At 45.7% G+C, this 22,957-nt stretch overlaps 1 protein-coding gene across 2 annotated transcripts in view; it reads right to left on the minus strand.

The window, feature by feature from the left end:
* The window catches only part of CYFIP2 (cytoplasmic FMR1 interacting protein 2), a 120,818-nt gene extending 97,990 nt beyond the window's left edge, over positions 1-22,828 (minus strand). Inside the window, exons 1-3 of one of the 2 annotated variants that reach the window (XM_045791993.2) lie at positions 22,735-22,828; positions 2,987-3,121; positions 1,400-1,489 (exon numbers count right to left, since the gene is read on the minus strand). In XM_045791993.2, coding sequence (XP_045647949.1) covers positions 1,400-1,489; positions 2,987-3,103 — 207 coding nt within the window. In that variant the 5' untranslated portion in view covers positions 3,104-3,121; positions 22,735-22,828. Of the gene's footprint in view, positions 1-1,399; positions 1,490-2,986; positions 3,122-22,288; positions 22,715-22,734 lie in introns of those variants that run through there. The other variant, XM_045791994.2, reaches the window with a different exon arrangement.
* Between the last annotated feature and the right edge of the window lie 129 nt (positions 22,829-22,957).

Genomic DNA, 22,957 nt, shown 5'->3' on the forward strand with positions numbered 1-22,957 from the left:
GCAGTCACTGTGGAAGAAAGTTTGGAAGTTCCTCCCAAAATTAAAAATAGAACTACCATACGATCCAGTAATCACCCTGCCAGGTATTTACCCAAAGAATATAAGGACACTAATTTGAAAGGATATATGCACCTCTGTCTATTGCAGCATTATTTAAAATAACCCAAGGTATGGATGCAACCTATGTGTCCATTGATAGATGAATGGATAAAGAAGATGTGGTGTATATATACAATGGGATATTATTCAGCCATAAAAAGAATGAACTCTTGCCATTTGCAACAACATGGATGGATCTAGGGAGATCTAGAGAGTAAAACGCTTAGCGAAGTCAGTCGAAGACAAATACCATATGATTTCACTCATAAGTGGAATTTAAGAAACAAAACAAGCAAACAAAGGGGGAAAAAGGAGACAAACCAACAAATAGACTCTTAACTATAGAGAACAAACTGGTGGTTACCAGAGAGGAGGTGAGAGGGGGATGGGTGGACTGGGTGAAACAGGTGATGGGGATGAAGAGGATACTTACGATGAGCACTGAGTCGTGTACAGAATTATTAAATCACTATATTGTACATCTGAAACTAATATAACACTGCAGGCTAACTACACTGGAATTAAAATTTTTAAAAATTTTTAACAAATAAAATATCTGCACAGAAAGTATTCAATAAATGGAAAGCTTTTCTATTTCCCACTTGCCTCACTGAGAATCAAGACTGGCCCCATTTGTCCTTGGACATCCCCTCTCCAACATCTAGCAGTCTCTGCAGGTACCAGGTACACAGTATTTACTGAATGAATGGGGCCAGGGATGGTAAGGCAAGGCTTTAGCATATAAGTGATACAGTGAGAAAGGTCCAATGAGCTGTAGGCAGGGCCTCTGAATGAGGATTCTGGAGTTCTTCAAATTCCAGGGCTACATGAGAATAAAATCAATGAAAGCCCAAGAGGGAAGAGGATGATTCCTCACAGATGGGTCAGGTACAGACCTATCAGACGACTGACCCCACTTGTGAATGACTTAGACCACCAGCTTCCTTGGGTCAATAAGGTGTCATTCTATAGCCACCATCTCTTCTTTCTGAGAAAGCTTTTGCTTTGGTCAAGAGACAAATTTCCACACAGCCAGTAATCTATAGAGTATAAGACAAGGCAGGATCTAATCACATGTTAACCTATAAAGCTCCAGAAATTCAGAGATGTAAAGAGTGGGATTAAGTGGGGCCCTAGAGGTGAGTAGGATTTGCAAAGCTGGAAGACAGTGTGCCCCAGGCCCTGGGAGAGGGTGGGGCAGGGCCTGAGAACAGAGATGGGTCTGACTGAGGCAGGCAGCTCCCCGGAGCGCTGAGCACATGCCCCTCCCTCCCGTGCTGGCAGGATCACAGTGACTTACCATGCTGGAATGGACCGTAGCCTGCTCAATGTACCTTGCAATGCCTGTGACAAATGCATTCCTGTCCTCGAAGTTTGTGTCAAAGTTCGCCTATAGGAATGAGAGGACAGAAACATTTGTTGGAAAACGAGTCCAAGGTGACTGGGTGTCCAAAAATGAGTCCAAACCGCTGCCAACAAATGCCACACATCTCTGTGGAAACCTATCTCCACATCGTCCTCTGATCTTCCCCCAAGAAAATCCCACTCTGACTCACACTGGGCAGGCGCTGGCTAGACAGGGCCCGCATATGCTTCCCCAGGTTGCCCGCCGAGCCTTGGAAGTAAATGCTTAAACTACAGAACCCTAAATAGCAGTGAAAAGTTAAGATGTGCATTGCTTTCATGTGGCAGTTGTAAAAACACTCACCTGAAGCTGCAGATGCTTATGTACAAGGTTGATAACTGCAGCATTTTTTGTGACAGAAAACACTGGAAACCATCCAAATGTCCATTAACAGCAAAAGGCTAAATAAGTAATAGTATCTCCATACGAAGGACTTATAAGTACTAGTCGTAGTTAAAAACAAAATGGCGGCATTGTAGTATTGTCATGCAAAAATACCCATAATAAATTTTAAGTTAAAAAAGCCGAATCATAGAGCAATATATATAGTATGGTTCCCTTTTGGTTAAATATATATATATATAGATCTATGTATAATATATATTTATATCATATATATGGTAAAAAGGGGTGTGGGTGTGTGTGTGTAATCACAGTTACAGAGAAATTTGTATTTGTTATACTTTTCTGTATTGCTTGTAATAAAAAAGATATTTATGTAATTAAAAATGTAGCCTGAGTTAGAAAACATGAATAAGCCAAGTTTGTGACTTGACCCTTCAGGAATGTGCATAATAAAATCTAACTACTGAATGCAACTACAAATATATTATGCATTCATATTTAGTCTCAGTTAGCAGACCCAGAACCTACAAAAGGTCAAATACAGCTGAAAATTTGGTATTAACTTATTCTTTCCTCATGTGGCGCATCCCCCAACACGCCCAGAGGAGGGGCTGTTTGGCGAGGCTGACTCTAGCTACCCGGATGCCCTTCCCGTCATGCCTGAGGTGGGGGGGGGGGTTTGAGCAATCTGATCATGGTTTATCACAAGCTCAGGCAAAAGCAAACAATGGTGACTGGCTTCCCTGAGCCATTAGCCGCTACGGGGAGCTGAGAGCTCTTCTCACATACATGACGGAAAAGTAATTACCCAGGCAGGCTCTAGGGGTTTCTAAATTGTAATATTTAATTCATGAGATGAGAGCTGCCAAATCCTTGGTTGGTGCTGCAGCAAGAACAGCCGGGAAGGTATTTGGGGTCAGAGCAGATCAACAAGCCTTCCCCGGGGAGGAGAAGCGGCCCTGGTATCCGTTTACTAGCTAATCTATTCCTCGTACTCAGCGCCACCAGGGCACAAGGGACGCCATCGGCTCAGGACCTTTCACCTCGTAGAGGCAGACAGCCCCCTCCCCAGGCCTCAGCGCAAGCCGTCTCGGGGCATCCGGAGTTCCCGGCGCCCAGTGCTCCGGGCGAACGGACCTGGTACATGATGGAGGACGGCGGCGGCTCGATGCATGGCTGCTGGTCAGGGAGGGGCAGCTCCTCCAGCAGGTCCACGTTGGACAGGGCGTCCTCCAGGGTGACGTGGGTGGTCATGGCTGCGGTGGCCGGATTCTGCACCAAGGGAAAAGGATGTCAGGGGCCTCCGAGGGTTTCTCAACCTCCCCCTGTGGAGGCCCCTTCCAAAGAAGAAAGAGGATTTACATGCACTGAGACCATTTCCACTCGCTCCTTCTTCACAAGGTGCCCTCAACCTGTACCTGACATTGGAGGATCTCTTTACAGTTTACGAAGTACTGGTGTTTTTAAACACCTATTGTCTAGATGGAGCCTCGCCACAACCCTCTGTGATCCACGTGGCAGGTGATGTGACAGCCACAGAACGGATGAAGAAACAAGGCTCAGCGCAGTTATGGGACACCCAGAGAACCACCGTGGAGAGGGCAAAGGGCCTCAAGTGGGCCTGATGCTGGACATGGGTGACGGCCAGCCCCCAACTGTGGTTCTCCGTGAGGATACGTATCCATTCTGCTCCTACGTCACTGCACAGCACAAATACCCATGATGGAAATAGCCAAGATCCTCCACTTGAAACCGGGGCCCACATCTTACAAGCCAAGTTAGCTGGAACTAAAAGAATTCAGACTCCAGCACGTTTAACCTTATTTGCAAAAATGGAAGCAATGGTCTTCCACGGCTTGGAGAGGTTTTACGAGGCACACCAAACAAATCAATCCTAAATGGACATTTTTGTGTCTTGGACCCCAGCAGATTGCAGTGGCTTTGAGGAGAGCTGCATCTGGCAGTGAGGCTGAAGGGGAGCTGAAGACACGCTTACCCAAGCCGAGCTCACTATTTTAAGAACTCAGCACCCAGCAAACAGAATACTCATTTTTTTCAAAACCTATGTGAGATGCTGATAAAAAAAGATCATGATTTAGGCCATAGAAGAGGTTCTCATGAGTTCCCCCAAACACAACATCCTAGAAGTCACAGTCGCTGATAACCGTGAATACAGTTAGAAATCAATAATGCAAATCGCAGCCCAAAAAACTCCCATACCTATGAAGATGTCTAAAAACATACTTCAAGTCTATTCATCGCTAAAGAGAGGAATTCAAATAGAAATTATAAAATATTTAGAATGGAAAGATAGAGAACATAAATGTCTTAAATGCCTTTAGCAGAAAGTAAGAAAGTGAAACTAAATGAACCTAATTTTGCTCAAAAATCTTAAAAAAGAACAGAAATCAACCCAATGACATGAGAATGCAGGGACTGATCATTACAAATGCAGAAATAAATGAAGCAAAGTACAAAGCAAAGCCAAACGAAGAGTAGACTAGGTGAACAATCTAAAAACGGAGTTTCATAAGATTAATAATAATAACGAGCTGCCCCCCTTTAGGACGCTTGAGTAAGGAAACAAAAAGAAAGCCCACTGTGCTGACGGTCACAGCACCCTCCCCTCCCTTCCCCAGTCTCAGGCAAGGGTGAGACGGGCGTGCAGGTTGCAGTTTTCAAGTGCCAGAGAACGTGGTCTTGATTGCTTGTCTGGAAACGTGGTGTCTGACACCAGGGCAGAAAAGGGCCACGGACATGACAGCTGGTCTAGGGGCTGCAGACTGTACCCAACCACATGCTGCCCCTACACTAGTGTCTCTGTCGGGCCCACGGCTGGGAGCACAGGGCAGGGCTGAGCAGCGAACGACGCGGCACACTTCACTGAGTCTTCTAACATACCCCCTGTCATGCGCCGTGGCAACAGCGAAGGCTGCGGCCCGGGAGGGCTTGGGGAGCTCAGAAGGGACTTCCCCTCTGTCCTCAGCAGGCACGTGGCCTCGTGGGGGTGGCTTTAGGTCCTCTCCATACCTATGCTTCTTCCTGTTCTCTCCCCTGAATTCTAAGTGCAGCATCCAGTTCTACAGCAAAACCATTTGCTGATCAACACACAAAAAATTGTCTCCTTTCTTACACCAGTATTATGTTCATTTTATAGGAGGGGTTAATAACTTTATAAAGCATAATGATCTACAGACTCCAGAGCCCTAATAACTTTCTTCATTAATTCTAATAATAATAATAATAAAACTAATATTTCTTTAGCCCTTACCCTCTGCCAAGCACTCTACTCTTTTAATCTTGCATCGACCCTATAAAGGCAGAAGCTATGATTACTCCCATTTTACAGAAGAGCCAGCAGAAGCTCAGAATTTAAGTAATTTCACAAGGTCAAGTGCTGGTAAGTGTGGGGCTGGGGTTGGGACCCCAGGTGTCTCCAGCTCCAAATTTTGTTTTTCCTTTCAAGTGCTGAGACTCACGTTGTGAGGCTGCACGTTCTGGCAGGAGGTCTATCTCCGTCTGTGCTAGGTCTTTTCCAATGCCATGCAGCAGTGACTGTTGGTCCTGCTTATGCCAAAGAACGATAAGCACAGCTTTTTTTTTTTTTTAAGATTTATTTATTTATTGGGGGTGGAGGGGCAGAGGAAGAGGGAGAGAGAGAATCTCAAGCAGATTCCCCACAGAGTGCAGAGCCCGACTTGGGGCTCAATCTTACCCCAAGATCATGACCTAGGCCGAAATCAAGAGTCGGATGCTTAACCCACTGAGCCATCCAGGCGCCCCCCACAGGCACAGTTTTTTAATAATAAAATGCCTGGGCTCCATCCCTAGGACCTTGGTAAGGATGTGAGACAGCACAAGGAAGGAAATCTGGCAATACCTAACTAACCTGTATAGAACTTTATTCTTTGACCAACAATCCCACTTCTAGGAAACTATCCCAAAGATACGTAGATAAAAATGCAAAAAGACATTTGCACAAGGTTATTCACTACTGCATCACCTGCCACAGCAAAAGTCTGCAAAATGCAAACACCCCTCGACAGAAGATTGTCTGAATAAACTATGGTACAGCCGCACAGTGAGATACGAGGCAGCAGTAAAAAGGAATGAGGAATCTGTCTATACACGCAACTATGGGCTGATCTGCAGGATATGTTGTATACAATACACAGTCATTTATCTAAGAAAGGAGGGATACACACACACACATGAAAAAACACACAATGGAAGAATGAACCATCTTAATTTAAAACCTGCCCACCTATGGAGAAGAGGGATAAGCAGGAATATGGTTAAGGGGGTGGGAACAGAGGCCAGATTTCTTTGACTATACCTTGTTTTGTAGATTTGACTTTGAAGCCATATATTTTACATAATTATAAAATAAATTTTATATTTAAAAAGCAACCCCTCCCCCGAAAAGGTAAGATAAAACAAATGAAGGTATATATGTATTAGTTGTTGGCATAACTACACAGAAAGAACTTATTCCAAGTGATTTTAAAACTCAGAAGTTCGATCTTACATTTCTGAAAGGAGATACCCTAAGAAGGATGAAGAGCTGCAAAAAAACATCTTAGGTTTTTTCTGGCAATTATATTGGTTAACTGCTGCAGTGAGAATGTTTGAATGCAGTGTAAGGTAAAACAAATTTGCACTTGTGGAATGCGCTATCATTCCTGGCAGTGTTGAGATCTGGCATTCTTGATGAGAGAAAGGAGATACTACACCAAGTAAACCAAACAGACCTGAATGTGAATTTGGGATATCAGTAGGAAGTCACTGCATGTTTTGACTTTAAATACACCATATATATGTATGTTTCTATGTTTGTGTACACATGTATGTGCACATGTGCTGATCTCCTAGCCCTGTGCACTGAAAAGACCAGGATACAATAACCAGTCCATGGGCAATGAGCACCTTTACTGCCAGGCTGTGGTCTGCAAATACCACTTCCTGCTAAAAGAATCAATATTTTGGAGAAACAGCTTTGTCCAGGTCTGGGACAGAAAATGTATAAAAAGGCTTAGAGCAAGTTGTCGCAGCAGAAAGTAAAGAAGCAGCTCTCTATCTATGAGTACGGGGTGTGTCCAAGGGACCCAAGAGCCAACTTGAGGAAGCTTCCTCTGGCCAACGGATATGTGAGCATCAATTAGTATAACTCAGTACACCTGAAGCAATATCACATGTGTTTAAGGAATCATAAAGACACTTACAAAAACCTTGGTTTTTATTACGTTGTTACTGCTCGAGGATGCCTGTGAACCAACCTTTATGCTGACCGTAGGTACAAAAAAGGAAAGGCGCAAACAAGGTCTTTCCTATACAAACTGATCACTGGATAACCAAATTGCAGAAGAGGGGAATGTTTCTCTCTACAGATAGAGAAGTTCTTTTTTTTCCCCCAGAAATATCGACAACTAAAATATCCCAAATTTGGAGGCACCTGAGTGGCTCTGTTGGTTAAGGATCTGCCTTCGGCTCACGTCATTGAGCCCCGGGTCGGGCTCCCTGCTCAGCGGAGGGCCTGTTTTTCCCTCTCCCTCTGCCTGTTGCTCCCCCTGCTTGTGCTCTCTCTCTCTCTCTCTCTCTGTCAAATAAATAAATAAAATCTTTAAAAAATAAAAAATACAAATAAAATATCCCTATTTTTCTAACGCCTAAAATGGATGTAGGCACAGATAAACAACTGCTAACATCACTCAATGAAAGACAATCCGACACGATGTGCCTCCTGATGGAAAAGCACGCCATCACCTTAGGAAGACCGTGGGACCCAAAGCCAAGCACGTGAACCCAATCGAACCTTTGACACTCGTTCGTAGGGAATGGACAGGACAGAAGAACACATGAGAATACACCACAGTGATGTAATTAGTAAAACATAATCTACGGGAAACTCTGCAGGACAAATGACTCAGTGCCTTCAATAAATAAATTCCATGGGGAAAAAAAAGAGATGGAGGGGAAGCAATCGGCCATAGGGGACTAACAGACTACCACAGTGCGTCCCCTTGTTCGGATCCGCTTTCAAACAAGCCACCAAAAGAAAATCACTTACGAGGAAATTGGAAAATTTAAGAGTGACTGGGTATTTGATAATACTAAGGAAACAGCGCTATTATTTTTCAGGTGTGATAATAATATCGAGGTCAAATTTTAAAAGAGTTCTTATCTTCTAGAAACACCTACTAAAATATGGATAAAATTATACAGGGGTTTGCTTCCAAATAATACTAGATAGGGAAAAAGTGAGTAACAGATGAAACAAAACTGGCCAAGGCCTAATAACTGTTCATGCTGTGCGGTGCTTACATAAGGATTTATTTTATCTTTTCTATCCAATTTTATGTATGTTTGAAAATTTTCATGAAATCCTCAGGCTCAGGTTATACACCACCAGCTCTAACCTATCTCCCCTTCCTACACCTTGCTTGACTCCCACTTGCCACAATCTTTCCCTTCACCTTTCTCCTACACCCTGGGTTTCTTCTGGACTTCACACACTTCAAAATAACTCATCTACCAGAATAACCCTTAAGGTTTTCCCTTTAACGCAATAATACCCCTGCACTTCCCTTGAAGAGAATCAATAAGTGAACAGCCTACCAGCCAGTAAATTAGGAGTCTTTATTTCTGTTAATGCAACCCTTCTTTTCTCCTTCTAAATGCAGCTTCTCTAATGGATTCCTGTGTTTGTTTGTAGATCATTCACTGCCTCAGGGAGAAGGAAATCAGACATTTTTAACTCAAGTGCTGTAAGTCACTGCCAACTCCACATCAATCAGAAAGAAAAAAACATTCTGGAAATTTTAAGCGGTACGCATGGAAATAATCACTTGCTTTCTGGCTCAAGGGTCCTGCCTCTTATGCAATCTTCCAAATGAGAATGAGTCTTCATATCCAATCAATGAACACTTGGCCATTTTGTCACTTTGCGAGAGAAATTCATAAAAATACTTAAAAATTAACAGTGTTTTGGGAGTGTCACTTACCAGGCACAGCTGCATTCTCTCGGGGTGGGGCATTCACGGCCGATTTAAGTTCAGCATCTTTCTAACCAGCTCAAACGCAGTGGCCTGGTTTCACCGAGAGGTAACAACACTGGGCTCCAAGGCAATCTGCCTCCGAGAAGGGCTTTAGGGACACCCCGGCTGAGATGGCTGATGGACCCCGAGCAAGAGGGGGTGGACCCCGCAAATGCCGGATGCGTGCCGGGAGAACCTGCCTTGGGGGACGCAGGTTCTGACTAACCACACCCTAAACCTGGCTACTCTGGAAGCAAAAGATCTGCATTGTCATTTTCTATTTGGCTTTCTGGAAGGAAAAGGAAAAATAGTGGGATCTTTTTACTGAAGTGGAATACTGGGCTAAGTAGAGCAGCTAAGCTTTCGCTATGGGTTCAAATCTGTCGTCCGCCACTTAGTAGCTACATAACCGTGAGCATATTACTTAACCTCTCGAGTCTCAGTCTCCTTACCTTTAAAAGGGCAATAATTAATAATGGTCCCTGCCCTCACTGATTCGTTCTGAGGATTATATAACATTACAGAATGTGGAATGCTGCCCGATAGCAGGCACAGAGTAAGCCCTTGGGAAATGTTAGCAGGCAGGTGGCCTCTTTTTAACACGATGAATGGACGAATCAAACATTGCAACAATTCTATTTAAAAAAAAAAGGAGGGCATTACTATTATCTCTACTCCAACATCTCAACGCTATAGGTCTTTCATATTGATTTCCTCAGTTACAACCACCCTGCAGTTTCGAGAGGACAGGTGTTATTTTTGCTATTTTTCTAAGGAGGGCACAGTGTTACTGAGAAGTGAAAACTTTCTTTCAAGATCACGTGGTCAGCTGGTGGCTGAGCTAGGTCAGAAAGGGGATATCTTGACTCCCTGTTCAATGCCCTTTCTTCTAGACCACACCTACATCTGTACTTTTATAAAAGGTACCAAGGACCTGACTTTTGTTTCCCCTCCAGGTTGGCTGCTTTTTCCCTCCTCAAGAAGAACAAGATTCTGCCAACCTAGAAAGATTAGGTAACTGTCACCTTTGGGTCCCACACACATCAGGAAGCCAGGAAATATTTTCCTTGCCTGTAAATCTCTCCAGCTAGAAAGCAATTAAATAAATACATAAATAAATCCATAATTTAAAAAATGATAAATACGTGTATATTTATGTAAACAAATATTATATAAGTGAATATGTAAATAAATAAGTACATAAGTAAATAAATGGGAGGCTTAGGCTATCCTCCTTAAAAAAATGTATTCTTGCACAGCATTTAACTGAGCAAGGAAAAATCCAAAGAAGGAACCCGGAGTGTAGCCTGCTTTTCCACTGTGGGTATACACGGGGCATGCTGGAGATTGTGCAGGGACCCAAGTTTGCTGGGACAGGACGTGGCTCCACGGGCAGTACTTCCTCTGCAGCTGAGACCCTTCCACATGTCGGAGTCAGCTTCTTCACAGGTGTGGCGGCCAAGCAGGGACACAGTCACCCGTGTACCTCTTACAGGCCTTCCACAGACCACCAGAATGGACCATGTGGGTTATCCCGAACAGGCTGGAAGTGGAGAGTTTTACAGGAACACTCCACTGATCCTATGGTCAAACCTTGTAGCTCCAAACCCCACTGTAGCCCCTCGGCACTTCTTTTAATGTATCGCCTGTCCATAAAATAAAGTCATAGGTGAGGCGCAGCCCCAACGCTGACAGCAGCAAGCCTCCCAGTAGTGCCTGGAGAAGAGAGGTAGAGCCGTGCAGGATGGAGAGGAACCATATAGGTTGGGGGTCTGGGCCACAAAGTACAGAAGCAGAACTCGACATATTTCAATAGCCTACAGAAGTATCATCAAAACCCACAGCACACAATCCAAATACTTGATACACTGCTAGGATGATCCTAGGGCTCGGGAGACTGGAGGGAATGGCGACCTCCTTAAGGAGCCTTTCTGACTCTCTTACCCCCTGCCCAAATTCACTTTCTCCTTTGGTCCTCCTTAAACCCAGTGTGCCCCTACTTTTGTGGCATCCATAATGCTTTATTACGCCTTTTACCACGTTTTCTCTCCTGCCCTAAATGACAAATTCCTTGAGGGCAGGAGCTGTGTCTAACTCACAGCAAGCTCCCAGCGCAGTTTCAACCACACATTTGTAGCTACATAAAGATTTATTCAATGAGTAGGGGTGCCTGGGTGGCTCAGTCGGGTGAGTATCTGCCTTTGACTCAGGTCATGATTCCAGGGTCTTGGGATCAAGCCCCGCTGTTGGGCTCTCTGCTCAGCTGGGAGCCTAATTCTCCCTCTCCCCACCTCCCAGCTCATGCTTTTCTCTCTTTCTCAAATAAATAAAAATCTTTTTCAAAAAAGTTAAAAAAAAAAAAAAGATTTATTCAATGAGTAGATGGCCAGCGAGCCCAAGACATCAAGAAAGCCACCACTATGTCCAAGATACTAGAATTTTAAAAGTGGAAGAGGAGGAAAAAGAATATAAATAGCAAAAACCTGTTTATATTTTAGAAAGAACTCCATCGAAATGGCTCAAATAGTTAGCATGTGCGTAGTTAAAGTGAAAAGCTTCAATATTTTGTAAACAGTTATCTCTGAAATACTAACTCTCTTCCTTCTCTCACCGTATGACCTGATTTCACTCATCCTTCAAGGTCACTCCCCTCTAGGACATGATTGCTCCTTCCAGTGTTGGTGAGGCTGTGAAATCAGAACCCTCAGACACTGCAGGTAGGAAAGTAAAACACTGCAGTACCTTGGGAAACAGTGTAGCAGTTCCTCAAATTTTAGAACACAGAGTGACCCTGTGACCCGGTGATTCCACTCCTGGGTCCCTCAGCAGTACCTCTCTTCCGACACGTGCTGCCTGGGAAGGGTGACAAGTACTGATACTTCCTCTTCCCACGTCAGAGCCACTGTTACTAACTGATAACGTCTTTATTTCTCAATGAGTCCACAGGCAGCCTGAGTATCCTCCTCATGAAATACAGAGCTCCAGGTGGCCACTGGCCATCAATCTGAGTTTGCCCGTGAAAGAAAACATGTCTGCCCTCCCCTGAGTAGAAGAATGCAGGCATGTGGAGGCTCCGTGAGGTAAAAGGCCGTTTCTTAGCCATCACTGAAAGCCTCAGAGGCCTTAGCAAAGTGCTGAAGACAGATTAGGCACTGAGGAGTTAGCGGGTGAATGCGTGAACACATCTGAATCCCCTGACCACACAGGAGAAATGAGATGACCTGAATTGGTCATGTCTTTGTTTCTAGTTTTCCCTTTCCTTCTCCTTCTCTATGGACAACACAGATAACTTAAATCAACATGGAATATGCAGTCATACCCATAAACTGTCTATACAATTACTTACATATTTTTTCTAAAAAGCCTTTTCATTTTTTACTTTATAAATATATTTTAGAAGAAAGCTCATATTACAATCACTAACAGAGAACCAGTACCATTTGCCATAAACAAAGGAAACTATAAAATATAAAAACAATGAAAACAATGGGTATCATCTGAAAATCATCTCACATCACCATTGATATGTTCATGAGAGGTGGTTTATCTGGTGAGAGTGGGATGAAGAACTAGTTCGAATCCTGACTGTCACTGCTGGCTGTGTGACCTTGGGATGACGGCATCATGTTTCTGAGCCTCACCTTCCTGTCTCTGATATGAGGAATAATAATAGTCCCTACCCCATAGGCTTTGAAAACTAAATGAGTTAATCCATGTAAACAGCTTGCTAGAGAGTCCTCAATAAAATTTCCCCAATAAAACCAAATCCAGCAATGTATAAAAAAGATTATACATCATGACAAAGTGAGATTTATCCCAGGAATGTATGGTTGGTTTAACATTAACATCCAAATATCAATTAATGTAATAAGGCATATCACAGAATAAAGGACAAATCCCACAGGGTCATCTCAGTATATGCAGAAAGAACACTGGACAAAATCTCACACTCCTTCATGACAAAACACCCAACAAACTAGAAACAGAAGGGAACTTCCTCAACCTGACAAGGGCAGCTAAAACAAAACAAAACAAAATCCACAGCCAATATCAGACTTAATGTTAAAAGACTGAATCCTTTTCTAAAATTAGGAAGAAGACAAGGATGTCTGCTCTTTCCATTTCTATTCAGCATTATATCAGAGGTTCTGGCCAGTGTAATTAGGCAAGAAAACGAAATAAATGGTATCCCTGCTGGAAAGGAAGGAGTAAAACTATCGCTGTGTGCAGATGCTTAATTTTGTATGTAGAAAATCCTTATGAAACCCACTAAAAGCTATTAGAATGAACAAATATATTCAGCAAGGTGGCAGGATATAAGATCAACATACGAATATCAATTGTATCTCTATATACTAGTAATGCATGATCAAAAAATGAAATCAGGAAAATAATTCTATTTACAACAGTATCATAAATAATACAATATTTAGGAATCAATTTGGCAAAGAAAAAGAGCATAAAATGTATACTCTGAGGGCGCCTGGGTGGCACAGCGGTTAAGCGTCTGCCTTCAGCTCAGGGCATGATCCCGGCGTTCTGGGATCGAGCCCCACATCAGGCTCCTCTGCTGAGAGCCTGCTTCTTCCTCTCCCACTCCCCTGCTTGTGTTCCCTCTCTCGCTGGCTGTCTCTATCTCTGTCGAATAAATAAATAAAATCTTTAAAAAAAATGTATACTCTGAAAACTATAAAACATTGTCAAAAAAATTAATGAGGATACAAATAAATGGAAAGATGTCCCATTTTCATAGATTGGAAGACTTAATATTGTTAAGATGGCAGTACTCCCCAAATTTATATAGATCCAATGTGCTCCCCATCAAAATCCCAGCTGGCATCTGTGAGGAAATTGACAAGCTAATCCTAAAATTCACATGGAAATTCAAAACAATCCCAAAAAAGAACAAAATTGGAGGACAACCACTTCCCAATTTCAAAACTTACTGCAAAGCTACAGTAATCTAAACAGTGTGAAAAAAAAAAAGTGTGGTATTGGTATAAAGATAAAAACAGAATTGAAAATCTGAAAATAAACCCTCATATTTACGGTCAATTGATTTTTGACAAGGGTACCAAAACGGTTCAATGGGGAAAGGATACTCTTTTCAACAAATGGAGCTGGGACAACTGGATATCCACATGCGAAAGAATTAAGGCGGACTTCTACCCCACACCACACAACAATTTAACTCAAAATAGATCAAAGACCTAAATGTAACAGCCAAAACAATAAAACTCTTGGAAGAAGACACAGAAGTAAATCTTTGTGACTCTGGAATACATAATAACATCAAAAGTATAAGCAGTGATATAAATAATAGAGAAGCATCTGTTCGATTTTATTAGCTGTCTATTAATAGACAGCATCACAATTAAATTTAAAACTTTGGTACCTCGGAAAACATCACCAGGAAAGTGAAAAGACAATCCACAGGATGGAAGAGACTATCTGGATGTCATCCACTATTTATATAGAATATATAAAGAATTCTTAAAATCCAATAACAGAAAGGCAACCCAATCTTTAAAATGGACAAACGACAGGAACACACTTTGCTCCAAAGAAGATAGACAAACGGACAATAAGCATATAAAAATTATTAATTATATCCTTAGCCATTAGGGAAGTGCAAATCAAAATCACAGGGAGCTATCACTTCACATCCATTAGGACAGCTATAATCAAAAAGACAGATAATAACCAATGTTGGTGAGGATGTGAAATTGGAACCCCATACTCTGCTGGAAGGAAGGTGAAATAGGGCAATTTTGGGAAACAGTTTGGCAGTCCCTCCAAGTTTTAAACACAGAGTTACCATATGAATGAAGCAATCCCCTTCCTAGGTATAATCCCAAGAGAACTGGAAAGATACATCCACATAAAAACTTGTACATGAATGTTCACGACACCATTGTTCGTAATGGCCAGAAAGTGGAAATGACTCAAATGTCCATTAGCTGATGAATGGGTAAATAAAATATGGTATATCCACACTATGGAATATTATTCAGCCATAAAAAAGAATGAGGTATAGACACATGCCACAACATGGATGGACTTTGAAAATCTGCTAAGTGAAAGAAGCATAATATGCTTTTTAAAAGGAAATGTCCAGGGTGGGCAAATCAAGAGAGACAGTAAGTAATTCGTGGTTGCCTAGGCTTGGGGTGGAGACTGCGGGGAACTAGGTGGTGCTGCTAATGGGCATGAAGGTTCTTCTTTCTGGGGTGATGACAATCAATCACGATGACGGTTGCACAACTCTGCGAATATACTAAAAATTACTGAACTGTATGCTTTAAATGGGTGAACCGCAGAATGTGTCAATAAATAAAGTCATTACCAAAACATGTTCCCATGGGCATGAGTACTTGGGGACACTTAGGTATACATAAGTAGGAGCAGTACAGAGAGAGGGAGCTGGAGTAGGAGCTTGGCGAGTTTGGGAGCTATGGTGCTGCCCGGACAAGCAGAGACTACGATGAATAAAAATCACCAGAGGAAGTAGAAGAGAACCAGAGAGCAACAGACACATCCACGGGACATCCTGGAGCAGGCCCAGACTGCAGGACGAGCCGGCCCACTGTGGGGCAGGACCCAAACCAGCACCCCCACCCCTCCACCCCCCAGGTCTTGTTGCACTGCCTCTGTTGAGTCCGGGGGCAGGGCGGTGGCTGCCCCACCCTGGAGGAGGGACTGCTCAGACAGCAACAGCCTCTGAGGTGGGGGGATGGGCTTTGAGGTTTAGAATGAGAACAAGACTGGTTCGGTTCGTTGTCCTCCTCCTTCCCTGGGCTCTCTTTCTGCTCAGAGGACACTAAGGCTCAGAGACAAGACAAGATGGACCAGTGCAAGGTCACTTGGCTAGTTAGGGGCGGAGCTGGGGTTCACACTGTAACTTCCCCGGAAGATAGGAGGATCTGATACAATAACAGATATGACAGAGCTGTTAAAAAAAAAAAAAAAGAGCAACATTTAAATAGGAAGGAAGGAAGGGAGAAAATTCTAATTATGCAATAATACAAAAAAGCCGTGTAGGAAAGGAGATAAATCAAAGGACATTACCTAGCTCTCTTGTGATCATCATTTACACGTCTTAATAATGTAGATGCTTCAAACATGATTTAGGTTAAAACAGAGCTCTTGCTATATTGGGAGATGTGGCCAGGGGAGGGAGGCGGATGGTGTAAGAAAGCGAGTTCATCTATCACAGCAGGAAGTAAACAGACAATGCATAGAACAGATAAATCAAGAAACAGCCGCGTAAGCATATCCTTGAGAGAGATCTGGAGGCACGTGCTGGCAGAAACAGTGACTTAGGAGTGACGGCCTCTCTGGGGAGGTGGGCGCTGGATGGCTGTTTTCATTATGCGTCTTTCAATACTATTTTCTTTTGAAAGCATGCATTACTTTGATCGAAATTTTAAAATTTATTTTAAAAGATAACAACCCAAGGCCTCCTCCCCAGCATCTCTGACTGACATCTGGCCAGTCCACAGCACTGTCTTCAGCGGTCTTCGCTACCTAACTCCCTCCCTGCGGGTCTTCTGGGACAGAGGCCCCATCCCCGCAGCTTCTCTCCACACAAGGGACGTGAGGTGAGAGCAGAGAAGTCTATGTCTGGGGCCTCTGGAGGAGGCCTACCCTCCTGGTTGTTTACGGCGGAGAACAAGACCCTGGCAGGGTTAGAACCCTTGCCACCGCTCCTGCCAGCCGTTTTACCCAGCTGCTTCCTGTGTTGTCAGGGTTGAGGGGGCCTTTCCGTTGATAACCCAACCCGGCAGATCCCATCCTCTTGCAGGGAGGGGGGTCATGCCACCGAGGGCAGCTTGCCAGCTTGCCGATCTGCTCCCGATGGGGCCTGTGACAAGCCAGCGTGGGAGGGGCACCAACGTGACCTCTGTCTGGGGAGAGGGGCTGCGTCTCAGGAGCGCCTGCTCAAACTCAGGAAGGAAAGCCAGCCACGCCGCATCTGCTGTGGAAACAAAGAGCCAGACGGCAGGTTCAGCCACCAGAGCAGAGAGAGCAGGCCTCAGTTCCATGAAGTTGCAGCTCGACTGTGGCTCGCTCTGAAGCCCGACTTAGGTCCTGGAATCACCTCTTCACGCTCTCTAAAAAGGCCATTTCCCTGTCTGTAAAATAGAGAGCTTGGCCGGGCAGTGGTTCTCAACCGTGATGTCAAAACGTCCATTTTGGGGACCCCTGGGTGGCTCAGTGGGTTAAGCATCTGCCTTTGGCTCAGGTCACTATCCCAGGGTCCTGAGATCGAGTCTCGCATCAGGTTCCCTGCTCAGTGGGGAGCCTGCTTCTCTCTCTGCCCCTCCCCTCCTACTCTGCTCTATGTATCGCTCTCAAATAAATAAAATCTTTTAAAAAAATAACAAAACCAAAAAACATCCATCGTGAAGGTTCTTGTGGGCAACTTTTACCAGTTAACGGTTTAAGTAGTGAGGTTTGCAAACAAAGTACTTTTATTATGTGCTTGGGAGGGTGCCAAGTGCTCACGTGCTATCACGGCTTGTGTGTATATCTCTTTTGATGAGTGGGAGAAAATGGGGGTAGAGTGGGGAGGGGACTGGCTGAGGGTGTGGGGTGTTGAACATGTCAATATTGTCTATCATATTACTAAAAAAATAAAGAAAGCAAACCTAAAACAACCAGTTAAGAATCACTGGACTTGAGCCTCTCCCAGGGCCCTTCCAACTTGAAAAAAAATGACACTTGACAGCAGATGGACCCTCCATGCAAAGGGCTTCCTTCAAGACTGCAGTTCTCCAACACGGACACCCACTCTGGCCAGTATGAGGTGCCATTAACCTGCCTTCGCTCCAACTCTCTCCATTCTCCAGTAGACTGTCCTCTCCCCTTCTCGAATCCTACCCTTGACCACTGTCAAGGCCCAATTCAACACAGGCCTCCTCCACGAAGGTCTGACTAGCCACACTCCACCAAATCTTTATTTCTCTGGATTCTGAAAGTGCTCAGTCTAAGAGTCCACAATTTTCTACTGCATTATAAATTGCTTTATGTTTCATTAATTCTTTGGATCATCAAAAACAGGAATAGTCATCTTTTTTTTTGAGTTTGACCCATGGCCCTAGTACAGATCAGGGCACATGCTATGCATTATTTACTTAATAAGCACTACAGGAACAATTTGTTGAATGCCTAAGTGAGTGGCCCAAATTCATGTTTTCTGGTTTTTAAAAAAAATGTTTTTTAATTTAAAACATTATGGTCCTCTAAGGCATCACATCTAAGTCAGCCTTATTGCTATAAGACACGGAGGGGACTTCTTTAGAACATTCTGTCATACAGTGTCCACCTTAACCCGTAAGACGCAGGTCCTTATTTCTCTTTCCCACATGAAGGTATAACATACTTGGAGGTTGATGGTTGAACCTTAGTCCTGAATTCTTTTCTCACCATTCATACCTTGCCAAAATCAGTCTTAAGGCATCACAGTTTAAAAGCACAAATTGGCTATCTTTCTCAGGTATCCCTGAGTTACTGAGTATCTTTTCTGAGGGTCAGCCCTGTAGATTCTCTGGTCTCAGTAAAGTTAGACAATCCTATCATTCATCCCCCAGCTGATTTCTTATTCCACACACAGAGGCAGCTGTTCCAAACCTCCGGAAGTCTCCTGAACTTTCCTAACCAGTCCACCACCTTTACTTTCTGCAGAGGACATCATCTCCTCCCTTATCTGGAAGACAGAGACCATACCACAGGGACATACTAAACATCCCTCTATCCCACGAAGAGATGAAAGTCTGAGAACCACGGCTCTAAGATGACCTAACGATGATGCAAACACACAATCAAAGGGCCTATTGATGAAGTCATCACTGGGTCCTTCTCGGGTATCTCTCCAGAAGGTCGTGTTTACTTTCCTCCCTCCTTGCACTATTTCTGAGTTGCTGTAAGTCAATCAAAATGCCACTCAGCCAGAGGGGTCCCTGCAAGAAATCCTGCCTGAACCCAAGCTCTGCTTTCTCAAAATAATTTCTTTCAAGGGTTTGCACCCAGTCAGTTTCTTCCTCTGTTGCCAGGGCCCAAGAAGTATGGCTTGAATGGACATCCTTTGGGGCATACCACACACAGCCCTTGGCATAATGGCCATGGCTAGGAAGCCAGTGTCCAAACTCTGCGTCCTGGGAGGCGTCCCACACCCACGGGCTGAAATCTGAAGTGTCTTTGTACAGACAAGGCCATCCAGGGGCCTTGACAGAATCTGTGAATCACAAAGTGCCTTTCAGCTTCCCCTTGGCTCAATGTTACAGAGAGGCCACAGCTTTGTCTTCTTAAATTGACACACAATATATAATTAATAAATTGTTCCTTTAGGAATAAAGGGCAGTCCTCCAAAAGAGTCACACATTCCGAAACCTCTTTCTCTTCTCTGTTTCCATGGCCTTTTCTTCTAAGACTGGGATTTATAGGCATTATCTCATCTGCAGGCTCTTGTGGCAACAGGTAGGTAACAAGCTGGGCAAGCTGCTTTCCTTCGGCCAGTTTTTAAAGTCAGAGAGGTAGTGGAGGATTTAAAGGCACACAGCAAGTCAAGGATAAATCCTGTGTCCGAAGGCCACGGCTCTGCTCTGTCTGCCTGGGAAGTGAAGCGTGCCCTTAACATTTTTGGCTGATTGCAAAATGCTAAATGCACACAGAAGGAAAGTTCCTTCCTGACCTCTGTGTGTTGAAATGTGAGAACTACCTCTGGGCTTCTGCTTAGTGTATTCCCGCCCCTTCTCTCTGCCTACTCAAGTTAAATCCACCTTTAGTGAGGTACTCAGGAGCACTTCCTACCTGAAGCCCTTATTGATACCACATCTTATCACTCTTCTGGCTACTTTTTGCTGGTAAACCTTCAGGGGCTAGGTTTCTTGGTCACAGAGCCAAATCCCCTGGGAAAACCAAAAATCCAGGAAGGCTCTGGAGGTAGAGGGGTTGGGAAGAGCTGTGGGTTGACTACACACATGAACCATACTCTTAATGATTATGTAATTAATACATTTAAACGATAAACACATAAATATAATAACACTTCACTATATGCTAGATACTCAACACATTCATGCGACCCTCACTAAATAAGAGCACCCAATGAAGGACCAGCTCCTTCCCCACCACGGCTGGCCTCCCAGTTACTGCCAGGCATGTCCCACTACCAAAGTGGCTCTACCCTCTAGACCTTAGACATGGGTTTGCTCCTCAGAACAACGAAACCAAAGGCCTGTTACAAAGGCTCCAATGAGGTGACTGATGTCTGGTTTCGTCAACTACAAGTGAATAATTAATACTTGCTAGTAAAGAAATAGACTCATTGTTATGGTGGCCACATGGAGGCTACAAAAGGCCATTTTGTGAAGCTCTTGGTAGAACCCTAGGGCCAACAGCAGCCAAAAGAAATCTCTTTGAGTGAGAGTGTAGGCCTATCCTCAAATGTGGGCACTGGAGCCCTGTACTGTTTTCCAGGAGCGCTGTCTCCAATGCTAATTAGCTTGTGGCTATTCATCACCTCATTCAGCTTGCTGGTCAATGACAGCAGTGGAGGCCCACTGAACTCCCAAGAGGGCACGATTTATCAGAGGGGACATGTAGTGTTCTCCTGGGGCTCTTTTCCAGATTTTAAATTCATGTCTACCTTTTCTGGGCCAGCCTCTGATTTGATGAGAGAAAAACTCTCCCCCTACTGGATCATATACCACCCCAATTCTTGGCCTAATGCCTAAAGCAAGTTTTTCCTTTTCCACTTTCAGCAGGGACGGAACAAGGCAGGCTTGGGTGCCTCCAGAACTGGTCAGAACTGGCCAGGAAATATAATAAAGAAGCTTAGTGAGCAGAGAGCTAATGCCCCCAGCCAGAGGCGCAGTGCAGGCAGAAGTGCTGCCTTTGTAAGCAACAACACGCTCTTCTTGTGGCCTAGTAGCTGCCCGGGCAGATGGCAGCCGGTGCCCATGAGTAACTCTCAATAGGAAAGTTCACCCCCCACCCCAAGCGGATACTGGGTGCTCCACAAATACCTTCCAGTGACAGTAACCCCTGGCCGGGTTACACACACACATGCTCCCACGGTATTTCTGCCCCAGCAGCAAACAGAGCTGACAGCTGCTAGATACTGTCATTTCAGTGAACTGTTCCCCAAAATTGCGACCTAGTTCCCTGTTCCCACTTGCAGCCCACTGCCTGAAATTCCACCATTAGAGATATCAAATATGTTGACTTAAAGCTTTGTTTTATATTCAAATGCCTCCGGCCTCTGTTTCCTTTCCAGTGAAATGACTTCTAAAGGACCTGCTCTGCTTCGAATGACAATTCTTTTGTATTTAGCTCTTTAAAGATAAACATGTTCACTGGCTCCATTCTTGAAAATAATTTTTGACACGGGAGAATGGGGGTGGAGCATAGAACATGGAGGTGGAGGTGGGAGGCCTCGGGGAGAGTCACAGAGAAGGTCTTATGGTGACGAAAACTGGCTTCATGGCCTTTGTAATCTTGCTCAGGGACACGGACCTAGAATTTTACCCTCCAACATCTGTAATCTCTGGGGTTACCAGCATGGCTTCCAAAAGGGCCTGTGCCCAAGAGCAAGTAAGCTAAGACACATTGCCCTAAGGGGGACACAGGTAGAAGGTAGAAAAGAGGGGTATGAGAACAAGCACTCCCCTAAATTTGTCTCTCATGCCAGCCGGACCGCCCCAGTCTCCTCACCCATGCTAGGAAGGCACAGGCACCTGGGGGCTAGCAAGAAAAGGTCCTTGCCACCTTCCTGTCCTGGCTGGAAGGGGAGCAGATGACCCATCAGCCCTAGGTGAGTGTTTCCACTGAGCTGGAGACACTAGGCAAGCAGGGGTCAAAGTCAGATTCCCTGAGCTGGGGAGGGCCAGGGCAGTGCCGGTGTCCTTTCCTGCCAGGTTCTCCTCAGTACAGAGAACCATACTCCTGCCCGACCATGCTTCCTGCCCCCACCCTCACCCCCGTTCTCTCCCTTTTCACCGATCCATCGAGGGAGAGGGATGTCCTGAAAAGCAGACACTACAATAGACAGGTAGGCAATCTTTCCGGTTCTCCAGAGCTCAAGAAAATCCAACCTTCACCCCAGGAGTCAGCCCACTCATCCCCTTCCCCTTGTCCTCCCCCCGCCCACCGCCAGCCGGGAAGGAGAGTGATGCTAGTGTAGGCCAGAAGGCTTCAAAGCTGGTCAGACTTGCCTCCTCCCTGGTTAAAACTCCCACCCCCAAACACTGGCGCTTCGCCCCTCGCCCCACCCATCTCTCGTTCACCGCAGGGCGCTGTGTGCCTCAGGCGTCTGCCAGTCGGGCCCACGCGGCTCTCGCTGTCCCTGGAGGAGGTGATGGTGGCCGCGGCGGCAGTGGCGGCAGCCGGCGCTCTGCAATACCTGGGCTCGGGGATGTCGCCGCCGCTGGGCTTGCGGCCGCTGCAGGTGTCTCCTGTGCTCTGGATTAGCGCCGCTTCCTCTCTGGCCAGCGGCTCCGGACCAGGCCGCGCACCTGCTGCTGTCGCTGCCGCTGCCGCTGCCGCTACCGCCGCCGCCGCCGCCGCCGCGCCCGAGCTGCGTCGAGTGTCCGCGCCTCCTCGTAGGGGGTCCGCGCCGCGGGGCCCGGGGTGCGCCAGCGGGGGAAGAGGGCCGCGCAGGGCCTGGAGACCAGCCTCCAGGGGCTTCGGGGGATCCCCCAGGCCGCGCTAGCCGGGACGCCGAGCCGAGCGCCCCCCTCGGGCTAGGAGAAGGGGCGCCGGCCCCTTGCGCATCCTCACGGCCGTATCGACGTCCCCTGCAGCATCCCGGTCCCCATGCCGGCCCCGAGGCCTGCGAGCGCCGCTTACCTGGGTCTGCCGCAGGTTCAGTGGAGCAGCCCAAGGCTACCGCGGGGCCCCGCGCCAGGGCGCAGGATGCTATGCCCGGCTCCGCTCGGCTCCGCCGGCCGCGGCGCTCAGCCCCGCCCTCGGCCCCGCCCCCCGCCCGTCGCGGCTCCTCCCCCGCGCGCGATGCCGGCCCCTCCGCGGCGGCGGCTGTCACACAAAGAGCAGGAAATGGCTGCGGCGTGGG

The sequence above is a fragment of the Ursus americanus genome, chromosome 15 (genome assembly GCF_024610735.1).
Source record: "Ursus americanus isolate L20-20 chromosome 15, mUrsAme1.1.p, whole genome shotgun sequence".
NCBI lineage: Eukaryota > Metazoa > Chordata > Mammalia > Carnivora > Ursidae > Ursus > Ursus americanus.